The 24,980-nt window shown below is 38.4% G+C and overlaps 1 protein-coding gene and 1 non-coding gene across 2 annotated transcripts in view; both read left to right on the forward strand.

Moving 5' to 3' along the window:
• Positions 1 to 23,062, forward strand: part of LOC134535032 (pancreatic triacylglycerol lipase-like) — a 73,213-nt gene extending 50,151 nt beyond the window's left edge. Inside the window, exons 4-11 of the mRNA XM_063373864.1 lie at positions 1,210 to 1,329; positions 5,490 to 5,636; positions 7,510 to 7,735; positions 9,008 to 9,252; positions 10,478 to 10,619; positions 13,586 to 13,712; positions 20,372 to 20,575; positions 22,662 to 23,062. Of these exons, the coding sequence (XP_063229934.1) occupies positions 1,210 to 1,329; positions 5,490 to 5,636; positions 7,510 to 7,735; positions 9,008 to 9,252; positions 10,478 to 10,619; positions 13,586 to 13,712; positions 20,372 to 20,575; positions 22,662 to 22,767 (1,317 nt within the window). The 3' untranslated portion in view covers positions 22,768 to 23,062. The remainder of the gene's footprint in view (positions 1 to 1,209; positions 1,330 to 5,489; positions 5,637 to 7,509; positions 7,736 to 9,007; positions 9,253 to 10,477; positions 10,620 to 13,585; positions 13,713 to 20,371; positions 20,576 to 22,661) is intronic.
• Positions 3,457 to 3,563, forward strand: LOC134535593 (U6 spliceosomal RNA). The gene has a single exon (XR_010075658.1). It is a non-coding gene; the product is annotated as a U6 spliceosomal RNA (small nuclear RNA).
• Positions 23,063 to 24,980: the final 1,918 nt, after the last annotated feature.

The following is a 24,980-nucleotide window of genomic DNA, read 5'->3' on the forward strand; positions in this document are numbered from 1 at the left end:
TATTATATATGTAGATAACCTAACCTAATTGACCATTAGTTATCATGTCCTTACCTGAAAATTACAAGTTGCGTAAAATTGCAAGGGAATATGGGGCGTCCCGAGAATAAAGACTTCCTAGATTTTATACGGTATAAAAAAATAAACAAATCCACGAAGTACGTTTCTTCAATTAGGTATTTTCATCTAAAAATAATTACAAATAAATACCGTTGCCTTGTTTATGGTCTTTCCTTTTAACAACACCTCCATATTTATTTACAATGGAAAAAAAAAACCGAAGATGCACGATCGGACGTTTCGCTCTCTCGTCAGCGAAAAGAAGGCTTCCCGTTGCGAAATCGCGCCGCCGCGGCGCCGGCCCCGGAACGAGTGTGAGCGGTGCGGCATTTGCAGCCAGTTGCAGGAAGTAGCGTTGCTGCCGCTTGTTGCCCAGCGTGCCGGCGACATCGAGGTCGTTACAAGCGATGAGTGCGGCAGCGAGATGGGAATGAAGTGGCGGGAGCTCCGCGAGGAAACCTCGATGCACGGAATCGCCACTGAGCCCGATTCGGCCAGGAATCGAACCCGGCACGTTTGCGATGGGATATATATATATATATAAACTATATATATAAACTATCTATGAAGTTATTCTTCTTTGGGTGCATTATGAAAAAAAAAAAAATATTAGATTGAATGTTTACGATGCGCGTGAACCAAGCAACGAAATTTTTCACGCATGAAAAAAAAGCTACATACAAATAAATATTACACATAGGCTTTAATCTTATACTTTAGTGACTGATATTGAATACTGATTCATATAAATAAACATCTATTTATTGTGAATATTAGTGATAAAATTGTGTTTATAAACTTTTCAATGTGCATTTATATATTTATATAAATATTCCAATAATGTGTATAATTTATTTACATTATAAAAAATTCCATTATTAATTTTAATTCATCTCGATTATTGTACTAAATTAAATAATTAATTGTATATAGGTACTTTTTAACATTAATATTGATTTGGAGTATTTATTTAATTTTTTTTAAAATTTGATTGCATTTATTCTTTACCTACAGTATTTATAACAACACTCTAGTCATTACGACTACAAATTATCTTATTAATTCCTCAGACTTTGATATATGTGTGTTAATGACATGTTTACCCGCATGTATTTGCAAAAAATAGAATGGAATGATTAACTGTTCTAGGGCCAAGTATTAAGGGTCCAGAATGATCATACTATCAGGAAATCTCATTTCGATCCCAAGAAGAAGACCAAATTCATAATTCATGGCTTCATCGACACTCCACTCAGCAATTGGGTGAAGGTAAAGTAAATTTCATACTGTGTCAGTTAGAAAATTTAAAAGCTCTTTGTGTAGCAGCAGTGGCGTAGCCAGGATTTGTGTATGGGGGGTGTTAAGAAGCATGGACCCCCCCCCCCCCCCCCGTATTAAAGCGGGGGGTCCGGGGGTCCTCCCCCGGGAAAATTTGGTTTTTAAGGTGTAAAATAGTGCTGTTTTAGCAGTTTTCGGTACTTAAATTTAAATATTGTAATGGTAAAATTTTTATTAATTTTTAATATGAAATTTGTTTGAGTGATGAATAAGAAATTTAAATAAATATTTAGTGCTAAGGGGGGTGGGGGGGGGGGGGTTGGAACCCCTAACCCCCCCCCCCCCCCTGTCTACGTCCCTGTGTAGCAGTACACAGAAAAAATTACATGCAAATTTTGCCTAACCTATCTAAAATTAAGTGTTCTTTTTTGTATAAGGGTCAGTGTTAGGCAGGGATGTATGTGCATCTCAGGCCAAGTCTACCGCTGAAGGCTGAAGCTTTGAATATATATACTGTATAGAAGTCGCCAGCCCAGGTTAAGATTTCTAATACGGTTTTGAGGTAGTTGGTTAATTCACCGCCGCAATCGCCACCATCTCTAGGGCATCGACTTGTGGTGGTCCCTAGCGGACAAGTGTCGAACTCTTCAAACACCCCTTCCCCCTCCCGTTGAACGTACTTGAGCTGCAGTGAATGATAGGTGGGGGGTGCGTGGGAATGACAGCGGGCGACAGTGCTGCCCTCTAACGTGTAAATAACAACTAAGACGATACAGGGCGTTACGGCAGGTGAAGTTCCCAAGCTGCTCTCATACGCTTCTGAAAAACGTAGAGTAAATCCTATCCACTCGCGACTTCTATACAGTATATATATTCAAAGGCTGAAGTCAGGACGAAGATCTACCCCTAGTCATGCTGGAATTAGCAATGCCGGGAAGGGTCACATTCATCGTGTGCTTTGTTTGAAGATTGTCCAGCCATGGTAGCAATTGAAGCCATGACTTATTCACCTATCTTAAAAACTAGATTAAAGCTATGTTAAGTTGGGACCAGGTAATATCTGAATAGCCACATGAAAAAAAAAAACAGGGCGCAGTCATGCTAGGACACGCATTAATATCGTAGGAGAATACAGGATACAGGGGATTTGAGTGACTAGTTGGTCAGAATAGAAAAGAGTCTACCATGCGGGGTTTGGGAACTTGGTCGTGTAGTCTCCTTTCATACTTTGTTCGGAAGTGGATTTTGTTAACCAACTATGCAAGCGCATCTGGTGTTGGGTGGCTATATTCTCCACCCATCCGGCTTCCAGCAGCACCTAAAACTGAAGAAGGAATAAAGGTAAAAAAGAACTTACAAACTAGGCACTAAATTTGTCCGTTGCATATGTAAATACAGGTTCGTTGTGTGCAATATAGTTTGTGATCTTGGTATTATTTTGGTTACAAAATAATTTCGTCAAGTATTGCAGTTTAAATTTTGGCAAAGAAAATTATTCACTAAATTGTAATGCTGTTGCGTTTTATCAATGAAATTTTTACACCCAGTCATCTCTCATCCAGAATCATGGAAAACTACTTTCTGTTAATATCATCAAGCATTCCCGATATTTGATGATAGGCGATTCGTAAATTACACGACGAACGGTTTATGTTTGGGTGGGAGTAATTATACTGGTTATAATATGAAGTATTTTGTAAGTTTTTGAAATAAATTAAACCAAATAGGCACATAATATAATTTTTTCCATATTTTACAGTAAGCTTTCAAACCTTTTAACTGAAACCAACATGGTGTCTATATTTATTGAGCATTCTCTACTATATGTGATCACGCATGCTACCTATTGGAGAATTAAACAACTACGTAGCTGCAAGCAAAATGAAACATGTTAAAATGTAAAAGGTTACTTATATTATTGTATCTAAATAATTACATGCGTTTGTTACCTTAGTATATAAATTTGAATATATATTGTAATTTAGTAAATTATTAAATACAATTTATTGTTCTTGTATATTAAATTTATAATAAATTTAATAACTACACATTTTAGTTCAATGATGTTTCGAAAATTATTATCCGTCTATATATACCAACTTTGTTGCCCTACTGTTCGTACTCGCTTCGGCGGTACATATACTAAAATTGGAACGATACAGAGAAGATTAGCATGGCCCCTGCGCAAGGATGACACGCAAAATCGTGAAGCGTTCCACATTTTTTGAAGTTTCTACTGAGTGTTTGCCCGACAAACAAATTAAAATTTTCCAAGATTACAATATACAGTATTCTTTACTACTTAACTTTCATGCAAAAAAATTTAGCTATTAGCTACCTAGAAGTGTTATATTGGCATTGCTGAATTTTAGCTGAGAAGATTGTTTTAAACTATTTTGTATATGACAGGACAACTACAAAAATACGGTGGAATTATTATAATATGAGGAGGTGACAAAAAGTGAGCTGAGGGTATTTTTGTGTGGGGATTGGACATAATAAACTAATGTTATCACTCAAAACTTTCGAAAAAAATTTAATCCCATGTATGTAACCATTCCAAAATTGAAATTTATTTTAAAAGAAGTTTTATCCCGCAGCAATGACATTCAAAAGAGCTAGCTCAAGTTCCCATGATCCTCTGTTGCTCTCTTGTTTGCAGGTTACGTTTGATATAACTGTTGTTATGTTAGTTATAAAATGTGTTTTGTGTTTAATAGTTAATTATTTTTATTAAAACTGAAAATTAGTGACATTGAAGACAATTTAGTGACTGTTGGTGCGTGCAACGAAGGCACCATAAAAAGATAAATTAAAGGAAGAAAGAGGATAGATCGATAGATGAAAAGAGATAGAAGTACTTGCAACCCAAAGGCTTCAACACTTAAAACCCTTGCACTTTTAAGTGCAATAAGTTTTCACCTAATGATTGAAAGTACTTAAGGAACAAATTTTTAGTGTCGGATAAAGTAGCTCAGGATAACTTCATTTCCAGTTTTATTGATGTTCTCCCAGTAAAATAGCGCAAACCATTGGCCACACGCAATAACAGCCAATTCTGTTTCGACTAAATATCGCCTTAATACGTTCAACGAAAAAATGTTGCCTGTGTGCAAGAAGCTTTTCATGCAAGTAATGTGTGTGAAACTTACTATACTAAGAAATATCTTTCAGGCCAAAACTAAAGGCGAGCATCTTTATGAAAAAATACGTGGAGACGGAAAGTCTCATAAAAATGCAGCAAAAGGCCTTGCCTGTTTCAGAATTTATCAAAACGTTAAGAGGAAAAGAAAGCCATTACTACAGGAAAAAATCTAAAATAGGTAATTTCTCTCAGTTAAAACGTAAACATAAATATACTGTGCAAGATATGCAACGAAGCCCAAGAGGATGACAGCCTGAAAGTCCCATGATATCTGTTTAAAAGAGAGTTTTCAAAATTAGACATTGGATTCAGGTCATCTGCATCTGATGTCTGCAGTTATCGTCAAAAGTTAAAACATCTAATAAAAACTGCCCAGGAATCACGAACCAAGGTTGAGTATATGACACAAAAAAGAATTCACAAACTTTGTGCTAATGCTTTTTTATAAGATCATGAAAGAAGGTGTACATTATAGAGTAAAACTTTGTTTCTGCCAGAATTGCCTATTCAAGAGGCATACTACTCCCGTCAGTTTGAGTTTTACGCCTTGTGTGTTGTTGAATTATGTACCTACCTGATTCAAAACCAACTTTTTATGTCTGGTCAGAAGAACATGCAAGAAAAGGCGCTGTGTAAGTAGGTTCAGCATTGTTCCGTCACTTTCAGACTTGTAGCTATATGAAAATACGATAAATATGAAGGTGTTTTGGGATGGGTGTGGGTCTCAAAACAAAAAAAAACTATATTTGCACACCCTAATGCATTACTTACTAAAACCCAAATCTGGTTTAGAAGCAATTCATATCATGTACCCGGTGTCTGGGCACAGCTTCCTTCCAGCGGATGGATGTTTTGGCCATGTTGTAAAGTTACTTAGCATTAAGGTTTTTCGCCTAGGGCGCCAATTTACCTTGCACCGGCCCTGTGTAAAGAACATGTTTGCTGGCGAGAGCTAGTCGCAGAGCGAGACGCGAGGGTCGCCGACAGCCGGAGGGTGTTGTTGCAGGACATGCGGCGGGAGCTGCTCAAGGCCGCCGACTGGAACGTGGTGGTGGTGGACTGGGCGGGCGGCTCGCTGCCCCTGTACACGCAGGCGACCGCCAACACGCGACTCGTGGGGCTGGAGATAGCACACCTCGTCAACTACCTGCAGGTGACCACGAGAGACATGTCGTGCTAGAAGCAGGCGCTGGCCCTACGGCATGAGCACGTTTAGCTGTTTATAATGTACATTTTTTTCCCAAGTTTTCTCTAGTTGTAGTTATTTATTATGTCTGGAAAAGTTCTTTCAATGTTCGGTTGCAAAAATTACGATGTTTCTAACTGCTCGAAGTAGTTTTCGAAGTTAAAATTGGTTACCTATTCTGGGAAATTAGCTATTTTATCACGTCTCCCGAAATTATTTACGAAATAAAACAATTTACTAAAATTCAAGTTTAAAGTTCTGTATTTAATGTCGTTAATAGTTGGATGATATTTGTCCTCCTGTCATCATGTTTAAAGTTAAGTCATTATATTTTTGTATATTGTGAAAACTTGTTTCAATTAGGAATACACTGTTTTTTAATACAAATGTAAGTATCACATTCATTACTCTATGATGACAATATTTCGAAGGACGAAACAAAATCTGTGCTGGAAATATCGCCCATTGTAATACATACAAAGGAATTTGAATTTGGCGGGCGTACTTTAGGTTGAGCCGCTAGTATCGCTGCAGTTGTGTGTCGCCAGCATTCGCCATGTTAAAATGCCTGAGTTTCCTTTATTGTCCTACTGCAATATCTGCTACAGGCCTCTCACCCAGGGCCGCCGAGAGGGGCCGAAACCCCTGGACCCGTTCGAGTTTCTAAATTTTTTCTGATAGGTTGAAAATACATGTCTATTGATCTAATTTATTGCAAACCTTACAAGTTAGGTATATGATACACGCAGATAACATTTATAGTTATGGCCATGTAACTCATACTGAGTCGTTATTTTTTTGTTGTTTTAATTATGGAGTTTGAAAAGTTGTACATTAGGTTACGGGGAGCAGGATCATACACAGAATTTCATTTCCCGCTGTTTGCTTTTAAATTATTTCTATTTGTTATTGGAAATGATGGATTATCTTTTTAGGCTATCAGGGGGCAGGAGGAAGAATATATCCCTCATTCCCCTTTTTATGTGCCCCTGATGAAGAGGAGGCCCGACAAAATTATTTGCCCCTGGGCCTTTGGTTTTTCTCGATGTTCCTGCTCTCATCCGGTAGGATGCGGGGTAGAATCCAATCCAGCCATTCTGATTTTTATTTCCCACTGCTGCCTCGCAACCACTCCACGTAAATGTTTAGGGTTGTCACTTGGCATAGATCATATCATTTCCTTCCCTTTTTTCCATGCATTGTGTTGTAGATCATAACTAAGACACCTCATTGACTTCAGAATGACTATTTCTGGTCTTGAAAGTCTAAATTGTTGCAAGTTACCCCTGAGAATGTCTCAGGAAAGTCACTTGGAAATAAAGTAGTGCGAGCAAGTGCGCATGAATGAGAGACTGCGAAAATTAATACGCGTGGGAATGAATATGAGAGATTGCATTTATTTTGCGTGTGAAGTACTACGCAGTAGGCTACATCCATATAATTCTTGTTTGTTTCTAAGTATACACAAAGGTACTTAATCTTATGCATGGATAAGTTCAAAATATCTTTTAGTAGAATAAAATTAATCATGTTCTTGAAATATCTACACTTCTTTTGGACATTTTAAGAAACTGAAGGTTTTTATGCTTGCTGAGAATATGTAGTTTTTTTTGCATCTCCATAATTGGTTGGTACCTGTAGCTTGTTAATCTGAAATTTAAAACAAACTTAAAACATTTAAAGTATAAAACCACAATCCATTTAATGTTCGTTCTTCCCAAGTGGAAGTGCTCGTTCCAAGAGCGAGTGCGAGACTGGTGAGACGGAAGCGCCTGCTCTGACTGGTGAGACGGAAGCGCCCGCTCTGATCGGTGAGACTGAGGCACCCGCTCTTGCGCAGGACAACATGGGGCTGGACCCGGGAGACGTGCACATGATCGGCCACAGCCTGGGCGCGCACACGGCGGCGTACGCGGGCGAGAGGATCGACGGGCTCGGCCGGATCACGGGCCTGGACCCCGCCGAGCCGTACTTCCAGGGCATGCCGAGCATCGTGCGCCTGGACCCTTCCGACGCCAGCTTCGTCGACGTCATTCACACCGACGGGAAGTCCATCTTCCTGCTGGGTACGGCAGCTGCAGGCCTACGCCTTTACACCCTCCTGCATTCCTGCGTGTGATATCGTTCCACATGTCTGGTGGAAAAAAGCTATCACATTTAGTCTCAGAAATAACATATGTTAAATCTGCTATTACTGCAAGCCAACATAGCACACACTCAAGGTAAAAGGAAAGCCTGTATTACAATGCAGCATATGGGATAAAATTTAGGATTAATAATTGGCATGAGTTACTGACCACCAGTTAATAATGGAACTGAACTAAACACATTCAATATTCTTTACTAGTGTGGATTATTAATTATTATACAATGGAATGATAAAATTTTCCATAAATGCACTAAATAAATTATTCCTAACAGTTTTTTTCTTATTATTTGCGTACCAAATACAACCAAAACATTAATTTAATTATTATAAATATTGCTATCCTAAAAACTCTAATTCTTTGTGTATTTAAACATTAAGTGGCAAATTATTATTGCTATTGGAAGTAGCATAGTTTGCAAATTTATAATTGCAAAAAAAAAAAAAACCCTTTGTGAGTTTTTTAATTTTGAGATTCACACATCATGTGTAGAAATTGGAAAGTCTGCTTCTTAAATACAACTAGCATTATCTAATGAGTTATGATAATAAGAAATAATGTAATTCGTAACCGAGTGTCTCGAGTAAGCTCTCTGTGGCCAAGCTGACACTAAACCTGTATGTGCCGGACTCAGTTCACATACGAACCTTGAAGTGGTGGTCATTTGAAGAAAGTTATGTCTCACCTTTGAATATATATACTGTATAGAAGTCGCCAGCCCAGGTTAAAATTTCTAATACGGTTTGAGGTAGTTGGTTAATTCACGGCCGCAATCGCCACCATCTCTAGGGCATCGACTTGTGGTGGTCCCTAACGGAGAAGTGTCGAACTCTTCAAACACCCCTTCCCCCTCCCGTTGAAGGACCTTGAGCTGCAGTGAATGATAGATGGGGGGTGCGGGGAATGACAGCGGGTGACAGTGTTGCGCTCTAACGTGTAAATAACAACCTAAGACGATACAGGGCGTTGCGGCAGCGCCCTGCAGCGGTGAAGTTCCCAAGCTGCTCATAATACGCTCCTGAAAAACGTAGAGTAAATCCTATCCACTCGCGACTTCTATACAGTATATATATTCAAAGGTCTCACATTCCGACTTATGATGGGTGGCCGTGCGGTCTCTCTGGCCGTAAATGAAGGAGGGTCTTCCCGGGAGCCGGGATCTGACCCGCCGGTGGGTTCCCCCGGCCGCAGGGTACGGCATGAGTCAGCCATGCGGGCACATCGACTTCTACCCCAACAACGGCAAGGAGCAGCCCGGCTGTGACCTGACGGAGACCCCGCTGCCCCTCACGCTGATCCGGGAGGGCATAGAGGAGGCGAGCCGGGTGCTGGTGGCGTGCAACCACATCCGGGCCATCAAGCTGTTCATCGACTCCATCAACACCAGGTGCCCGTACGTGGCGCACCGCTGCGACTCCTTCCAGCACTTCATGCAGGTACGCCGGTCCCTCCCGGTCGCTTTGTGCGCTCAGCGGAACCTCGTTGGTACAAAGCGTATTCCAGGAATTAGAAATTACATAGGAGTTACAGTGTTGAGTAATTTGTTTCAAGGGTAAACTGAATGGATGGTTAGTACAAATATCCCAGGATAATGTGAATTAACTATGTGAAGATTCAACTAAACCAAAATTGATGCTATTGCTTTGGTTCAGTTTAGGTTGGAGGGAAAAAAAAGGCTACAAATTACGTATTCTTCCCAAATGATGGTACATATGTCTTTTTGTAGGTAGTTTCTAAACCTTTGCTTTTATTATTTTTCTGTCTTAAATCTTTTAAAAAGTAGTACAGTAGAACAGTTAAATATTATGGAAACATATATTTATTTTTTTAAATAAAATACATTCTTTATCCACTTAGAAATATTAAGCTTTAAAAAGAATTTCGGAATTGGTTTTTGTTTTTACTTCTTACAAACAAACTTACACTCTCTCTTTATAAAATTGTTATGTTATTATATTTTGTTTTAATTGTTTGTAGATCTGTTGAGTTATTAAAACTATTTCACATTTCATTTCAAAATATTCAGTTTATCCTATAAATGTTGCTCATCACCAGGGACGTAACAAGACTAGTTTCCACTCGGGGCCAGAACCCATCTTAGCATCTCCTTTTCATTTTTAAAAACCAACCAAAACCAAAACCTCTCTCTGCACCTCGTATCGCCACGGCAGATTAATCCCTTTTTTCCCGAATATTTTTAATTCAGATTAGACGACAATAGATTTATTTGCAGTCATTTAATTTTTAATACATTGCAAGTTGGTAAGTACACAAAGAATAGCAGTTTTTTAAGTACCTATTTGACTATATACATGTATTTATATATATAATCTCCTCATCTGCCCTCCAAGTTTTTTTTTTTGTGTTTTAACACTACAGTATTCAGGTAAATATCTATAGCAAAAAATACTTTGCCAGTTAAAGGGCTTCCGCCCCCCCCCCCCCCCCCCCCAACCTTAAAATGCTGTGCCTGGGGCACAAGTCCCATCTGTCCCCATTTAGTTACGTCCCTGCTCATTACAAAGCTGCAGTCTTGAATTTTAGCTGTCGAAAACACGTCGGTGAGTACCGGAGCAGTTTGCCGTGAATCAGCGCAGACGGCCACGAGCCGCTTGGCGGGCACGGACAGGGGTGTGATGGCGTGCCGGGGGACCTGTGCAGGGACGCTGCTTCTCCTGCCGGGAGAACTCTACCGCGTGCGCCCTGATGGGCCTGCACGCCGACCAGGCGGCCGCGGTGACCACGCAGCTGCCCGTCGGCAGCAAGTACTACTTCAGCACGGGCAAGGACTACCCCTTCTGCCGTGAGTGAGCTGTGCTGTGCTGTGCTGTGCTGTGCCTTTGAATATATATATACTGTATAGAAGTCGCCAGCCCAGGTTAAAATTTCTAATACGGTTTTGAGGTAGTTGGTTAATTCACCGCCGCAATCGTCACACATCTCTAGGGCATCGACTTGTGGTGGTCCCTAGCGGACAAGTGTCGAACTCTTCAAACACCCCTTCCCCCTCCCGTTGAACGACCTTGAGCTGCAGTGAATGATGGGTGCGGGGGTGCGGGGAATGACAGCGGGCGACAGTACTGCGCTCTAACGTGCAAATAACAACCTAAGACGATACAGGGCGTTACGGCAGCGCACTGCAGCGGTGAAGTTCCCAAGCTGCTCATCATACGCTCCTGAAAAACGTAGAGTAAATCCTATCCACTCGCGACTTCTATACAGTATATACGTATATTCAAAGGCTGTGCTGTGCTGTGTCGACATGCACGTAGATCCCAGGGATGGGGGGCTGAAACCTCACTGGGGGCCTGCTCGCACTTGCCGAAACATGATAAACGTAATCACTATGTTTAATGGAAAATTTCTGTAAATCATTTAAAGTCTTTTCCTTATTGCATGCATATTAGCCAAAATGTGTGCAGATTACAACATACAAGCACCCTATCTATGGATGACTTGTATCGTTTAAAACTCACCCTCTGGCTGCTCCCCCTCCCCTCCTGAGAGAATTTAAGCAGGGTCCCCCGTGTAAATCCTACAGATTTGAACCCCTGGTTGATAGTATGTTACTTTACAGTCTGTTTTGCTATGAATATATCTTAACGAGGGTTAATAACCAATTTTTCTTGAATTCGATTCTTAAAAGAGTCCCTCAAATCAGAATTGAGATTTCAATTCAGAGATAAATTAATTATGAGCCAAAACACAGAAATTTAAGTTTTGAAATATTTCAATTTATAATTTTTTTTTTTAATGAAAAAGAATATTTACATATTAATTTTATCAATACAAACAATTTATTTTTGTGTTAAAAAATGAAACTCAAGTGCTAAGCTGGTAGCAGATACAAACTTGTCTTTGGTGCTTCTTTATGGATAAATATGTAATGCAGTTCTTGTCAATTACACAGTCACTAGTGTTTGAATTTCTAAATTTCTCAAATATTTCTCATTTAGTTTTTTTCCCTTAGGATACAACATATTTCAGACACTAAAGATTTGAGTGCCCAATATGTCCTTACATACATTCTCTTGAAAACTCAAAGGCCCATCGCAAGTGAGCCAGACGATTGTCTCCGAGTAGTGTCCTTTCTTGACCGTTGCATTTTCACACCGCTCTGTCAATGGCAGTGTTAAACACTCATCCATTCACACATTTAATGCCCACTGTCTGTTTAATAGGCGTATGAAAAATCATATTAAATTTAATATCTAACTAATCAAGAACATTGAAAGTTTTCCAAATCAAATTCAAATAAATATACATTAAAACTTATTTTTTACACTTCACTTGATTCCAAGAAAACTTGATGCAAAATATAGTAAAAAAAATAATAAAGAGAAATGCATACTGGATAAACATTATATGGAACCATAGTAGTGGCGTCAAAAAAAAAATTCTTAAACCATTAAAATTTTAGTTTAAAACATTTTTGTTGATACAACTTTTTATATACTTTAAAAATAAAAGTATCTTAACTAGTTGTATAATCATAATCACATACAAGGTCACACAGAAGGGAACTTTTGGCAAACAAATAAAAAAATAATATATGTAACAACACAATATTTTATTGACAGTAATTGAACCATTACAACTTGCCTTTTAAGGAACAATAATCCTCATTATAAATTTCTGAAAATTATGTCCTGTAGATGGCATCTTTGTCTACGTATACATTCTTGTAATCTGTTGTTCAGGTTCCCCAATGATCGCTGCAACATCTAAGCTGGGATTACATGAATTTTGTCTTCAGTTCGTTGTTTCAATTCATCCAGTGACAGCCGAGTCGTGTGGACACAAATCTTGAGGTGCCCCACAGGAAAAAATTCACAAACCGATAAATCTGATCTTGGAGCCAAACCTGATATGACACGATTACCAAACCATTCTTGGCACAGCTGCAATTGACTGCCTTGCAGCGTGCGATGTGGCACCATCCTGCTGAAACCAGGTTCCCGGTTTTTCTGTTTCACCTAGTATTATTTGTTGCAAAAAACAAATCAACAACATCTACATAAATTATACATAATAGCTCTTTATCATTTAAATTATTTATGAATGAATCCCACTTTATGTGCATTTAAATAATAAAGGAAATAGCGTCACCAAAACATGAACCACACAAAACACAGTCAATAATTTGTTGCGAAGTTACTTACACACAAACTTTCTTTGGCTGTTACAGTAACTATTAGTAAAAAATCAAATTTTTCAATTTTAATTCAAAGTTTTTGAATACTCACAGACTCTTCATTTTGTGCAACACATTTTTATTAACTTCACTTGTAACTATGTAAACAAATCTTGGTGGTTGATTTTTACCTACTTCTAATTGTATCAATTTGAAACTATGCAAGTACATGTAATCCGGATGACAATACAGTAATTTGGTACCATCGAGCTGATCTGATGATTGAGAGAAGAGGTGGATAGTGGAACTCGTCAATTACTACTAAACCCCTCGAGTGTGGGCTATTTTTGGTTTTGTTTTAACGAGACACATATGTTTCACTTGGTAACAAGGGTCATCTGGATTTTAGTGTGTGACTGACTAAAAGTTTTTTAAGCTATAATAACTTTATTTTACTTGTCCTCCCTCTTTTTGGTCTGTACTAGCATTTTTGTACAGGTATGAAATTTTTAAATTTTCTGTTGTCTTGTGGGTTAAAAAATGGTAATGAAGTGTGAAAAAGTATAGGTACTCTGAAACCACTAGGGTTGCTGTTGCTGTGCGTAATGCTGATGTGAACTTATATAATCTGGAAGGTCACCACTACAAGGTCACGCTGGACCTGGCCAAGCCGCCCCGCGCGGAGTCCTGGGTTCAAGGCTACATGAAGATCACGCTGCACAGTGATAATGGAGTCATCAAGAACATGGACCTCACCCCAAGGTCAGTGCGAGTGACAGTCTCGTGTCTTGAGTTATGCTTTCACGTCTGGATCCTGGCTTCAGAACATGGGAAATGTGTTGGAACTTAAACCTAGGGACAAGATTATACGGTGAATTGCGATAAAACCGATATTAACACCAAAAATCATGCCAAAGCACCGCAGAACACAGAAATGCAAGTTATATAATGAAATAACTAGCATTTTAACAAAACTTAATTGAAATCATAAAAAAAAAAAAAAAATGCAAGGAATGTCGTTATTTATGGACAAAAAAAAATTGTATCAAAGTGCATGGAGCATTAGAAAAATTAATTTACTGTTTTTTTTTTTATTGTGCATCTCTATAAACCACAAATTCTCTGTAATTTTTTTTTATTGTTCTGAATGTATCTGTTGTAGACCAATTTATTATAAATGCAGCATATATATAGTACTACTATTTTGGTGGAGTAAGTATAAAAATGAAAACATTAACATCAAATTTAGTCTAATTTCATTATCAAAACAAACCAAAACCATAAAATCTTGTCTCTACTGAAACCCACTGTTATCCCTAATTACCATTATGCTATTTACTCAGCTAGCAACATATGTATTTAGGTTGAGATAGTTTGTATGGCTAGTTTGGCATTATCTGGGTTAAGATAGTTTGTGTTGTCTGGTTGGCACCATGTATGTTATGAGTTAAACTGTAGCCATGTTTTTTTAGTGATAAACTACAATGATTGAGAATTACATATGTCTTTAAGACAAGTGCAGAACATAATAGTACCAAAGTACCACAATGTCAGTTCGTGTGTGCGGTCGTACAACGTAGGTGTCCGAAGTCAGTTATTTCGAGATTCACTTGATGACTGGCTGTTTTGTGAAGCAGCTCTGTATTGTGTTAAACCTACTACTGCCTGCTGGTGTTGCTAGTCCAAACTACAAGAGTATGTCAGAGTTACACATTTCAAAGGTTCCAGCAAAGATTCAATAATTATCTCTTTGACAGGAACATTCATGGGTAAATATGTAGTTGGGCGGTATTTGCGAAAAAAAATGTTAAAAATCCGAAAATACTTTTATTCTATGCTCTTTAACTTCCTCTTTTCATTAAAAGCGGCGGAGGTAAGAAATTCCAAATACTTTAGGAGATATCGAATTTTTAAATTTCATCACAATTATACCAGTGCATTCATGTGGCATTCCGCATTGTTTCTTGTTTACGAGTATCAATTTTTTTTATTGGATAATGATGTCACGTGATTGATCGTGATAGGCCAGAATTCAAATGAAACAGTATGTGATTATTTAGTTCATTTATTGTTTTAAAACGGTGTTTAATTACCGCCTCCAACTTAGGCGAGTTTTTAACGTTTCTAATTTTAAAGTTTTATTTTTTATTGTTGCGCAAGTAATAAGTAACAAAAAAATTTTACGTGAGTTGTTACTGTTCATCCTTTGTCCTGGTTTGTTAGGTCAGGTCAGTTACATTATAAATACTTTAAAACTAAAGAACCATTGAAATAATTTCATATTATTTTTAATGTACGCTTAGTTTCAAAGTATTTATAATGTAACTGACCTGACCTAATCGACCATTTTCATTAATTAGGCATTCACAAACACACGGCAAAATAAAAAGAATGGCGCCGGTCGAATGATAAACACAGGTCTTGTATGCAAAATAAGAACGGCGATATCTCCTAAAGTATTTGGAATTTCTTATCTCCGCCGCTTTTAATGAAAAGAGGAAGTTGAAGAGCATCTAATACTAAAGGTATTTTCGGACTTTTAACAATTTTTTTCGCAAATACCGCTCAACTACATATGATGAAATTTAAAAATTCGATATCTCCTAAAGTATTTGGAATTTCTTACCTCTGCCGCTTTTAATGAAAAGAGGAAGTTGAAAAGTGTCTAATAAAGGTATTTTCGGATTTTTAACATTTTTTTTTCGCAAATACCGCTCAACTACATATTTACCCATTCATGTCTAAAAAATAAAACAAGGCTACGAGTTCGTAGGTAGTTCTTCTTCATTGTCTTGGGTATTTCTCTCTCAAGTTAAGTGGAGAGAAACTGTGGAAAATGTATAATTGGAACTATGCTCGACTCTGAACTTCTTGACTACTCATCTACTCAATAAGCTCAAATTCTTAGTTATACAAGGGCAACATAATCATTACTGGTTCATTTTTCTTATTAGTTAAGTCTTTTGTGTAATCTTAGTAACTATGGCCCCTTAGAACAACAATTTACTTATTTCTTGAACTAAAGTTACATAATTTTTAAGGTTTGAACCAGGCAAAAGTCATAACTTTTATTTTAACTGTTCCTCATAATTTCTTTGGATATCTTGTACTGAACATTACAAACTTGTTGCACTCAGGAAGTTTCTGTTTTCAAAATAATTTTCATGTGTCAGCATTTATTTCACCATGGACGTGCGAGAGACATCCATCATTACATAGGGTGGTATGGTGTAAATATTCCTTTGAGCTTTCATGTTGATAGATGTGCTCCCTATTGCTAGTGAAACATCCATGTGTCAGAGGCAGGTCAAGTCTGTGAGAGAAGGCTGGTGGTAGTTAGCAGGCTGTGCTATCTGAGGTCAGGCACAGTGGCGGCACAGTGGCAGTCCAGTGGCTAGGGCGATGCCTCCCCCTCCTTTCCTTAACTTAAAACAGAAAGATTGGCAGGATAGAAAAAAAAAAAAAAAAAAAAAATGTATTCCAGTCAAGTGGTTTTTTGTAAAAAAAAAAATAATTATTATTTTACATTTTTAGTGCATCTGTACAAAAAATGTAAAATAATTATTATTTTACATTTTTAGTGCATCTGTACAAAAAATGAATTTTTTTTAAATGTTATCCTTTAAAAAATCAAATTAATACCATAGGTTTTTTTATAACGACTTTTCAAGGACATCAGAAATGTGTTCAAATAGCCTATAGGGCTATTACTTTTAACTACCAAAACTCTCCATTAATCTCCCCCTTCCCCAATTCGGAGTTGGCTCTGTGCTGAACAGACCTGCAACCACTTCTGGCAAGAACGATTGGAACAGCAGGGGAATGTAGAGATTGGAATACCCCTGTAAAAAATCCTCATATTTTTCCACGTAAATAATCCCGGTCTGTGTACAGCGGGAGGTTTCAAGGTATTATACAATGTGGAACACCTGGCACTGCCGACGGCGTCCCAGCCGGAACTTGTCGGGTGTTGCATCACACAGCGTCATGCAGGCGGGGCACACACGGTCCTGTCCCACTGTGCTGCTTGGCACCAGCACAGCTCGGTTGCGTGTCTCTCGCCAGACACGGCCCGCATGACGATGCTGGCTGTTACGGCACACTTCACTTCCTTGGATTAGGAGCAAACTGTCTTTAGTTACTTTTGTACTGCCAAGGCGAATCTGTGGTTGTTTCACAACTGAGTCATGATAGATGTAGTGTTATTAACAGGGCCGGTCCTAGGTAAAAGCAAGCTACGCGGCCGCGTATGGCGCTGGTCAAAGGGGGGCGCCGAGCCGCCAAACCCCCGGCCTTGTCCATGGTACATATTAGTACCTAGTTTACGTGACCCGGCCGGGAATTGAACCCGGATCGCCTTGGTGGAAGGCGATCGATCTAACCGCTCGGCCGCCACGACCCCAAATATAAAATAATAAGCACTAATATCAAAGAGAAGAGAATATTTGTTAATAAACAAGCAGTTAGAGTAGTGTGTTTCTACATGGCATTACTTATTTTTTCTTGTTTATTTTGCACATTCTCGTGACATACTGCGAAGGTGTTTATCATTAACTTATGTACCACACCCTCTAAAGTGTGACGTCTCGTCGGAACGAATTTGATGGGCCCAACTTCACATCACCATCTTAGGTTTCGTACCTATCATACATTCTACAGGCGAAGGCCTCACAGAAACTTTACTCAATGAGCTATCTACACGGAACATTCCTTTAAAGAACATGAGAGGCCAGGGATATGATAATGGCTTCAATATGAAAGGAAAGCATGTTGGAGTTCAGAAAAGGATACTTGATTTGAATTCTTGAGAATTTTTTGTGCCATGTGAAAACCACTCCTTTAATTTAGTGGTTAACGATGCCGCTCTGTCTTGCCCTACTGCAGTTGACTGTTTTAGCATTATTCAAGAAATTTTTAATTTCTTCTCATGTTCACAACTCACCGATGGAGTATTTTGATGAAACACACGCCAAATCTTACTGTAAAAGCTCTCTGCAACACTCGATGGGAGAGTAGGATTAAGGCCTTATTGCCTCTAAGATATCATATTGAGAAAATATACGATGCTGTGTATGAAGCCTCTCAAGACCAGTAACTCGATGCATTTGGCAGAAACGCTGCTTTAGGAATCGGAAGAAAACTGCAAAGTTTCAAGTTTCTGTGTTGTTTAGTAACTTGGTATGAGATTCTGTTCAAAATAAGCATGGTAAGTAAAGTCTTGCAAAAGGTTACAACTGACCTGCAAAGCTCAATGGATCTCGTCAAAAGTGTACAGAGATTTCTAGAGCAAATGAGATCTGATGAAGGCCTGAATAACGTCATCACATATGCAAACAGCTTGCAGAAAAAGTCGGTATTGCTGCTGACTTTGAAAAAGAAACTCAAGTCCGTCCAAGGAAAACAAAAAAAGCAATTCTCCTACGAGACTGAAGATGAACCTATTCAGGCTGGGAGGACATCGTTCAAAGTTAACTTCTTTGTAGTTTCTGACACAGCAATATCTTCGCTTAAAGAGAGATTTGAAATTATGGAGAACCACAGTAAGAGTTTCAAATTTCTTTATGATATTACAAATTTACACACTTGGGATAGAAATGAGTTGAAGGATGCTTGTAATTTTCTAGACAGTGTTCTAAGTGATGGAACAGATCGTGATATAAACGGAGTTGAACTGTTTGACGAGCTACAAATTTTTGGACTTATGCTGCCGTCTGAAAGTTCTCCAGCTAAAGCGTTGTCGTTCATAACCAAAAAGGGTTATATGGACACCTTCCCAAACATTTTTGTTGCGCTGAGAATTCTTCTGACTTCCGGTTTCAGTGACCAGTTGTGAAATAAGTTTTTCTAAGTTAAAACTGATAAAAACTTATTTAAAATCAACTTTGTCTCAAGAGCGTTTGAGTGGGCTGGCAACAATGGCCATTGAAAATGAGTTGCTTAATGAAATGGACACCGATTTCATACTCAATGAATTCGCAAAAATGGAAGCCAGAAAAATCTCTTTTTAATGATTTATTTTTAGTTTTGCCATACGTTCTTATAATGTGAGTGTAGTTATATCCATTTACATTCTCTATTTTATATACAGTTATAACATTGGTGCATTTTTTATTCTTGTAAAAATTGATGCAAGTTTGTAAATTATTTTATCTGATATCATGATTTAATTTATTAAAGTAGTGAGTGTATAAATAATATTACAGATAACCACGTGGTACTGCTTTGTAAACCAAAATTATCAAAAGCACTTTTAATAAAGTTATCATTTTCGATTTTTTAAAAAAAAATTGGGGGGGGGGGGGGGGGGGGGGGGGCCCATCAAATTGTTGTTCGCTTACACTTGAAAAATGTGTAGGGCCGGCCCTGGTTATAAACTAATGAACAAGATTTATTTTAATTCTAGATGGGTGTCAATGAGTGGGAAATTTATGAATGTTATGAGAATGCATAAAACTTAATCTCTACTACTAAAAACAAATTTCTTACACGATGGAAATTTTTTTTGTATTAGCAAAGTACATAGTTTGATAATGTTCTTGTATATATTCGCTTTAACAAGGAAAATTAACCACAGGTTTTAATTTTGTGTGTGTGTGCGTTGCTTCTATAATTGCTGCTATTGAAGGATCATGAGATGTATCATGGTGATTAGAGACAACTCACCATAAATTTCAAGTGTGATCTTGCATTTTTCCATAGCCTTATCCTATAAATTGTTCTGTTTTATTTTTTCCTCCTGCATGTTACATTGTTTTACAGTACGTACTTGCCTGTGTAAGGGGGGAGAGGGAAGTGGTATGTTTTGCTTTATTTTGATTAACTTACTGAATCTCAAGGTAAGCTAGAGAATAGAAACATTTATATAGGAATAACAGTTATAAGATAGAGTAAGTAGAACAAAGTTGTGACAAGAGTGATAGCAGAAGAAGAACAGAGAAACCAAAGTTGTATTGCGGATGTCTTAAGCTGGAGTCACAATGCCACGACAAACTGTTGGACACACCGTTCAAGCACAACAGATTTAATAGCGCATGGTCACAATACCACGACAAAAAAAAAAATCCAGTTGGCCCGAATCTTGACCAATGTACAATAACAATATGGTTTATGTGATTAGTATTCATTTGTGTTTCATGTTCAAAGGCACACTACAAACGCGAAAGTTTACCCACACACAATTTTGTTTTTCATCATAAAGATTTACCAAGTAGGTAGATAAATATTTTTGAAGTGTAGTTTCTGTAAGGTTTCTGTTAGGCTTTCTGTCGTACGGCACGACCCGACAAAAATTAGAAAGACGTAGCTAATCTATTTCTTGCGGGCTGTCAGGGCTGTCAGGGCGTCACCGTGACCTTGTATATCACTGGCTACCGAGCGTGTCGGGCCTGCATGATGACGGGTGCACGTCGCCGTGCTCGCAGCGGGTACGTGCGGCTGGAGCACGGGCAGGTGCGCAGCTTCGTGGCGACCCACCCGGCCGACGCGGGCCGCATCCACAAGGTGGAGTTCTACTGGGAGTACGACATGGATGTGCTGCAGCCGCGCTCCCTCTGCCTGTTCTGGTGCAACGACCACCTGTACGTGTCGTCCATCGAGGTGGCCGAGATGCGCATCTCCAGCCGCAGGTGGGCCGCCGTCACACCCGACCGACAATCCGCGGGAGATAGGGGATATCATATATGGACGTAGTCATGCAAAAAGGAACCAACCCACATGAAACCTATTCTGAGTATTTTGAAGTTGAAGTTAATTATAAATTGTAATTCTCCTATTGATAACATAATGTTGGTTTAATTTTAATGGTCTAGTATAAATACTGATATAATAATAGCAACGACGGTACGATCAACCTTGTACTATTTTAATTTATTTTCAATTAAAATATAACAAAATTGTGGGTTTGGTTCCTTTTTGCATAACTACGTCCATATGTCAAAATATCATTGTAAATGACTTATCCCCTTTTTCCACGCACGAGAACTGTCAGTTTGTGATGTAACTCCAAAAGTTCAGTGCCACAGAATAACACACAAAGGGTGCTTAGACTTAACCCATTTGGACCATTTTGTAGAGCCTTGTTCTCCTTACATACCATAAAAAAAAAACATTTTTGCCAACATTTGACTATCCCCTTATTCCCGCGCACCCGCAAATGTTCCTCAATGAATTTTTAAAAAATATTTTACTTATTTGGGAAGTTTTTCTGAAAGAAATAAAACACATTCCACCCGTCCACCATCCCTATAGCTGTAATATTTCAAACGCCATTTTACTGTGTGTGTGCGTGACTACGCACTAAAAAACCACCTGGAAAAAAAATGTGTTCAAAGTGTATGTGATGTACGGCATTCTTCTCAAATTAGGTACTATCACTGAGGAAGTTCCATTACTTTTCCAAGTTTAAAAATTAAAATATTATATTCCCTGACTCTTTAGAATGCTTAAACACTGTATTCAGTATCAGTGATAATGAATTTCAAGAATTATTTAAATGCTGGATTTAACACCATTGTTTGGGGCCACATATAACACCTGGAAGAGAACTAATCAAGTCGTTAAAACTGGGTCAGAACTGTCAGCTTGTTTCTCAGGTAGATAAAGAGACAGCGGTGACGTTACTACCGTCCGCCCCCTCTCTTTTCCTGCAGCGATGTTTGTGTGACAGCTTCGGCAATTTCTTCTCCTACCTACCTAACAAAATAAAGGTCTCGTCACTGCACCAAGGAAAAAAAAATAACGCCCACACCTTGTACACAAACACTGTAGGGTTATTCGCATGGAGGATTCTCATTTTCCACTATTTTCAGTTATGTAAAATGTGGAGGGGGGTGGGGGTAAATAAAAAAAGACATACACCATGGGTAGTCTGGTGATAGTAATAAAAACAATAGATTTTGGATGCCATACATGCTTGCTTAATATACTTGGTATAGTAAGACTAAATCTATGGATTTGTCTTAATTTGGCAAAATACACAAATGATCTTCAACTTCAATTCAAATTGAAAAAAAGATGCACAGATATTTGTAGCTTTTTAGTTTTATTATTTTAATCATTTATCATTTTATAGAGTTGCTACATGTGTCTCATAAGAGAGGCTCTGTCTCTCATAAAGAGAGACTCGTTCCAGATTGCATATTGTAAGCGCTTCATTGTGTCTATAAAACTTCAAGCACGACAAATTTTTGAAGACAGGGAGCCATTTTAGGTGTAGTTTGTTTCTACAGAATCATTATTTTATGGTAAGAGTAAGTGGCCATAGGTGTATTTGGAAGTAAAAGTACAAAAGTATGCATAAAAGCAATGTTACTATTTCTTAGTCATTAAAAAAAATAATTTTAAGTGGGTGTAATAATTTTTAGGAAAATAAAACTAACTGATTAGTACACAAAGTATCCTCATTTTTAATGCCATCGTAAAGCCACTAGTCACGACAAATGTTGCATACATGCAGTGTTTTGAAGTCCAACATGTAAAAAAATGTTTCTTGCAAAATAATATAAAATTGTCTGTAGGTATGGACACTGCTTTGTAGTTGCAAGTTCACTAGGTTTTCATAAATCGTTCCGATATTTAAAATATTAATATATTTTTGTTGGGAATGATTTGGCCGTGTGATATTTAAAATTGTAATATAGTTTTGTGGGGAATAATTTGTCTGTGTGCCGAACCAGTCTTGCTGCATGTGGTGTTGATGTGCATCTGTTGCAGCAAGCGAGAGACGGACGTGACCAGCAGGCTGTGCACGACGGGGAATCGAGAGTACGCAGACATCGCGTCGCGCTCCACCGCGGTCTTCTACGACAAGTGCGCCTAGCGACGTTCCGCGGACACTAAGCATCTGCTGTGACGGCGGGTGCGCACTCATCCCCAATATTTGGGGCACCGAATACCAGCTGTGCACCACGTTAGTGGCGGGCCAAATCACAAGTCATTAACGCGGTGACTACGTTTTCACAAACAACTTTGGCTTCCCTACTTAATGAACATTCATTTGAACATTTGAGTGCAAAAATTTTTGTCTTTTCCTCTATGCCTTACGTAAATATGCAATTTACTAATGATTTTCATAGTTTACATTGTTCAAAATAAATGTAAATGTAAAATTTGAACCACTAGTATCTTATTTTTACAGTTAAATGAATTGATTAAAATTTCTGCTCAACATCTTAACTTGAAACAGTCAAGCGCCAACGCTTATTCCTCGGCCATCTCAGTGACCCGAGTATGATATTCCACTAGTCACTGCGTCGTGTGTTTCAAAACACACGGAAGCTCCTATTTCATATCTGAATCCGAGTGCTTTCGGCCCTAGTCATTTGTGATGTGCGGAAACTTTCGTCAACGATAAGTCGATCGCAGTTTGTGTAACCTCCGTGCATCCAAACTGATGGGACTTTTCTGTGGAGTGCCGTCGTGTGAAGACTGGCGTCCACACTAGCGACTGCCGAAAGAAAGCATTCTCTCTGTGACTGAGATCCTGCCTACAGGACCTCAGCTGTAGCTACCTAAATGGACTGTGAAAGCAATCCTCCCACTAGCCTATATTAATACGCATCACTCAAGCCTTAACATAAATACTGTACTATACACCTAACTGTATGCTACTCATTTACCCTGTCTAGAGAATCCTCGTTACAAATTTACATATTGCTCAGTTATCACAATCAGTTACCAAAAAAAAAAGTAATGTCTGTTTAATGTACAGTAGAACCCCGATTTTGCGAACACGGATTTAACGAAAACAGCGATTTAACGTAAAGGTTTTCAGGAACCATCAAAAAAACACCAATTTATTAAAATAATAATATAGATTTCCAAAAGATGAAAGTAAATAGTAATGGAATCTTATTAAAAATTACACTCTGTGGTGTCAGTAATAGAATGGAGGTACTATATATTAATATGTGCCTTTGCATCATCTGTCCAAATACGAAAAAATTAAAAAAATTGTTCAAATTACTTAAAAACTCCGGGCGCTGTAACTGAATTGCGTAGGTGCGTGCCATTGCGCGCGCCTGGATAGATAGACTGTCCGCGACACATGACGTCATGAAGGGTTTCTTTGTCCGCATCCCCCTCCCCCATCAATATCCCTGGCTTGACTCACCACGTTATCTTCCAAACACGCCCGCATAGTAACAGTGCTAGCCAATAATCGCACGTTTCCAAATATTCCCTTTCCCATCCTCCAGGTTTTTTCAACTTGTGACCACGTCACACCAATACGCCATTATCATTATTCTCTAGAGGTGTAAAAGTAACGAAAAAAAGCGTCCCCGTATGTATTCGTTACTATTAACAATTAGTACTCGTTACTATCGTATCACGTTACATTACTCGTTACTTCTGATACCGCATAACATGCTATGTTATGTTGCAGCAACGAATCGAGTCGTATTGCGTACGCGTACAGTATGATGTCGCGTAAATAATAATAAATAGAATATAAACAATTAACAGTATTTGATAATTAACAGTTTTTGTTAACCAAGAAATAATTAAATCTCATTAGAGCTGCTTTTTTTATACTATCTCTTTTAAGATAAGAACAAAAAACGTGAAAATATGCGATAATAAAAAACATATTTCTAATTTGTAAACAATACTTTCTTACGTTGTTTCTGTTCCAATCTCAAACTTTGTCTACACACACAATACCTTTTAATAAACAGTAAAAAACTTTGACGACAAATTTCCAAATTATACTTTACTTAATAAACAAACATCGTTCTTTGTAACGCAAATTCATCGAATATGCGCGCGAGTAACGAGATGCAGCCGTGTGTAACGTTTCGTTACTCGTTACTAGATGGCGTACCCGTTACTCAGCACCGAATACATACGGTTTGCTACAGCTCTATTATTCTCAGCAAGAGCTTTGTGCGCGGTGTTTAGTTTTTGGAATACGTTTTTTATAAGTGCTGCGCAGATCAGCGAACAAAGAGAGTCAGCCGGCGGCTACGCCGCGCCGTAAAAGCAGCTGACCGAGTACAATGACCTTTCTCCGCGTACGGCGCGCTATTGACA

This window comes from Bacillus rossius, chromosome 8 (genome assembly GCF_032445375.1).
Source record: "Bacillus rossius redtenbacheri isolate Brsri chromosome 8, Brsri_v3, whole genome shotgun sequence".
NCBI classification, from domain to species: domain Eukaryota; kingdom Metazoa; phylum Arthropoda; class Insecta; order Phasmatodea; family Bacillidae; genus Bacillus; species Bacillus rossius.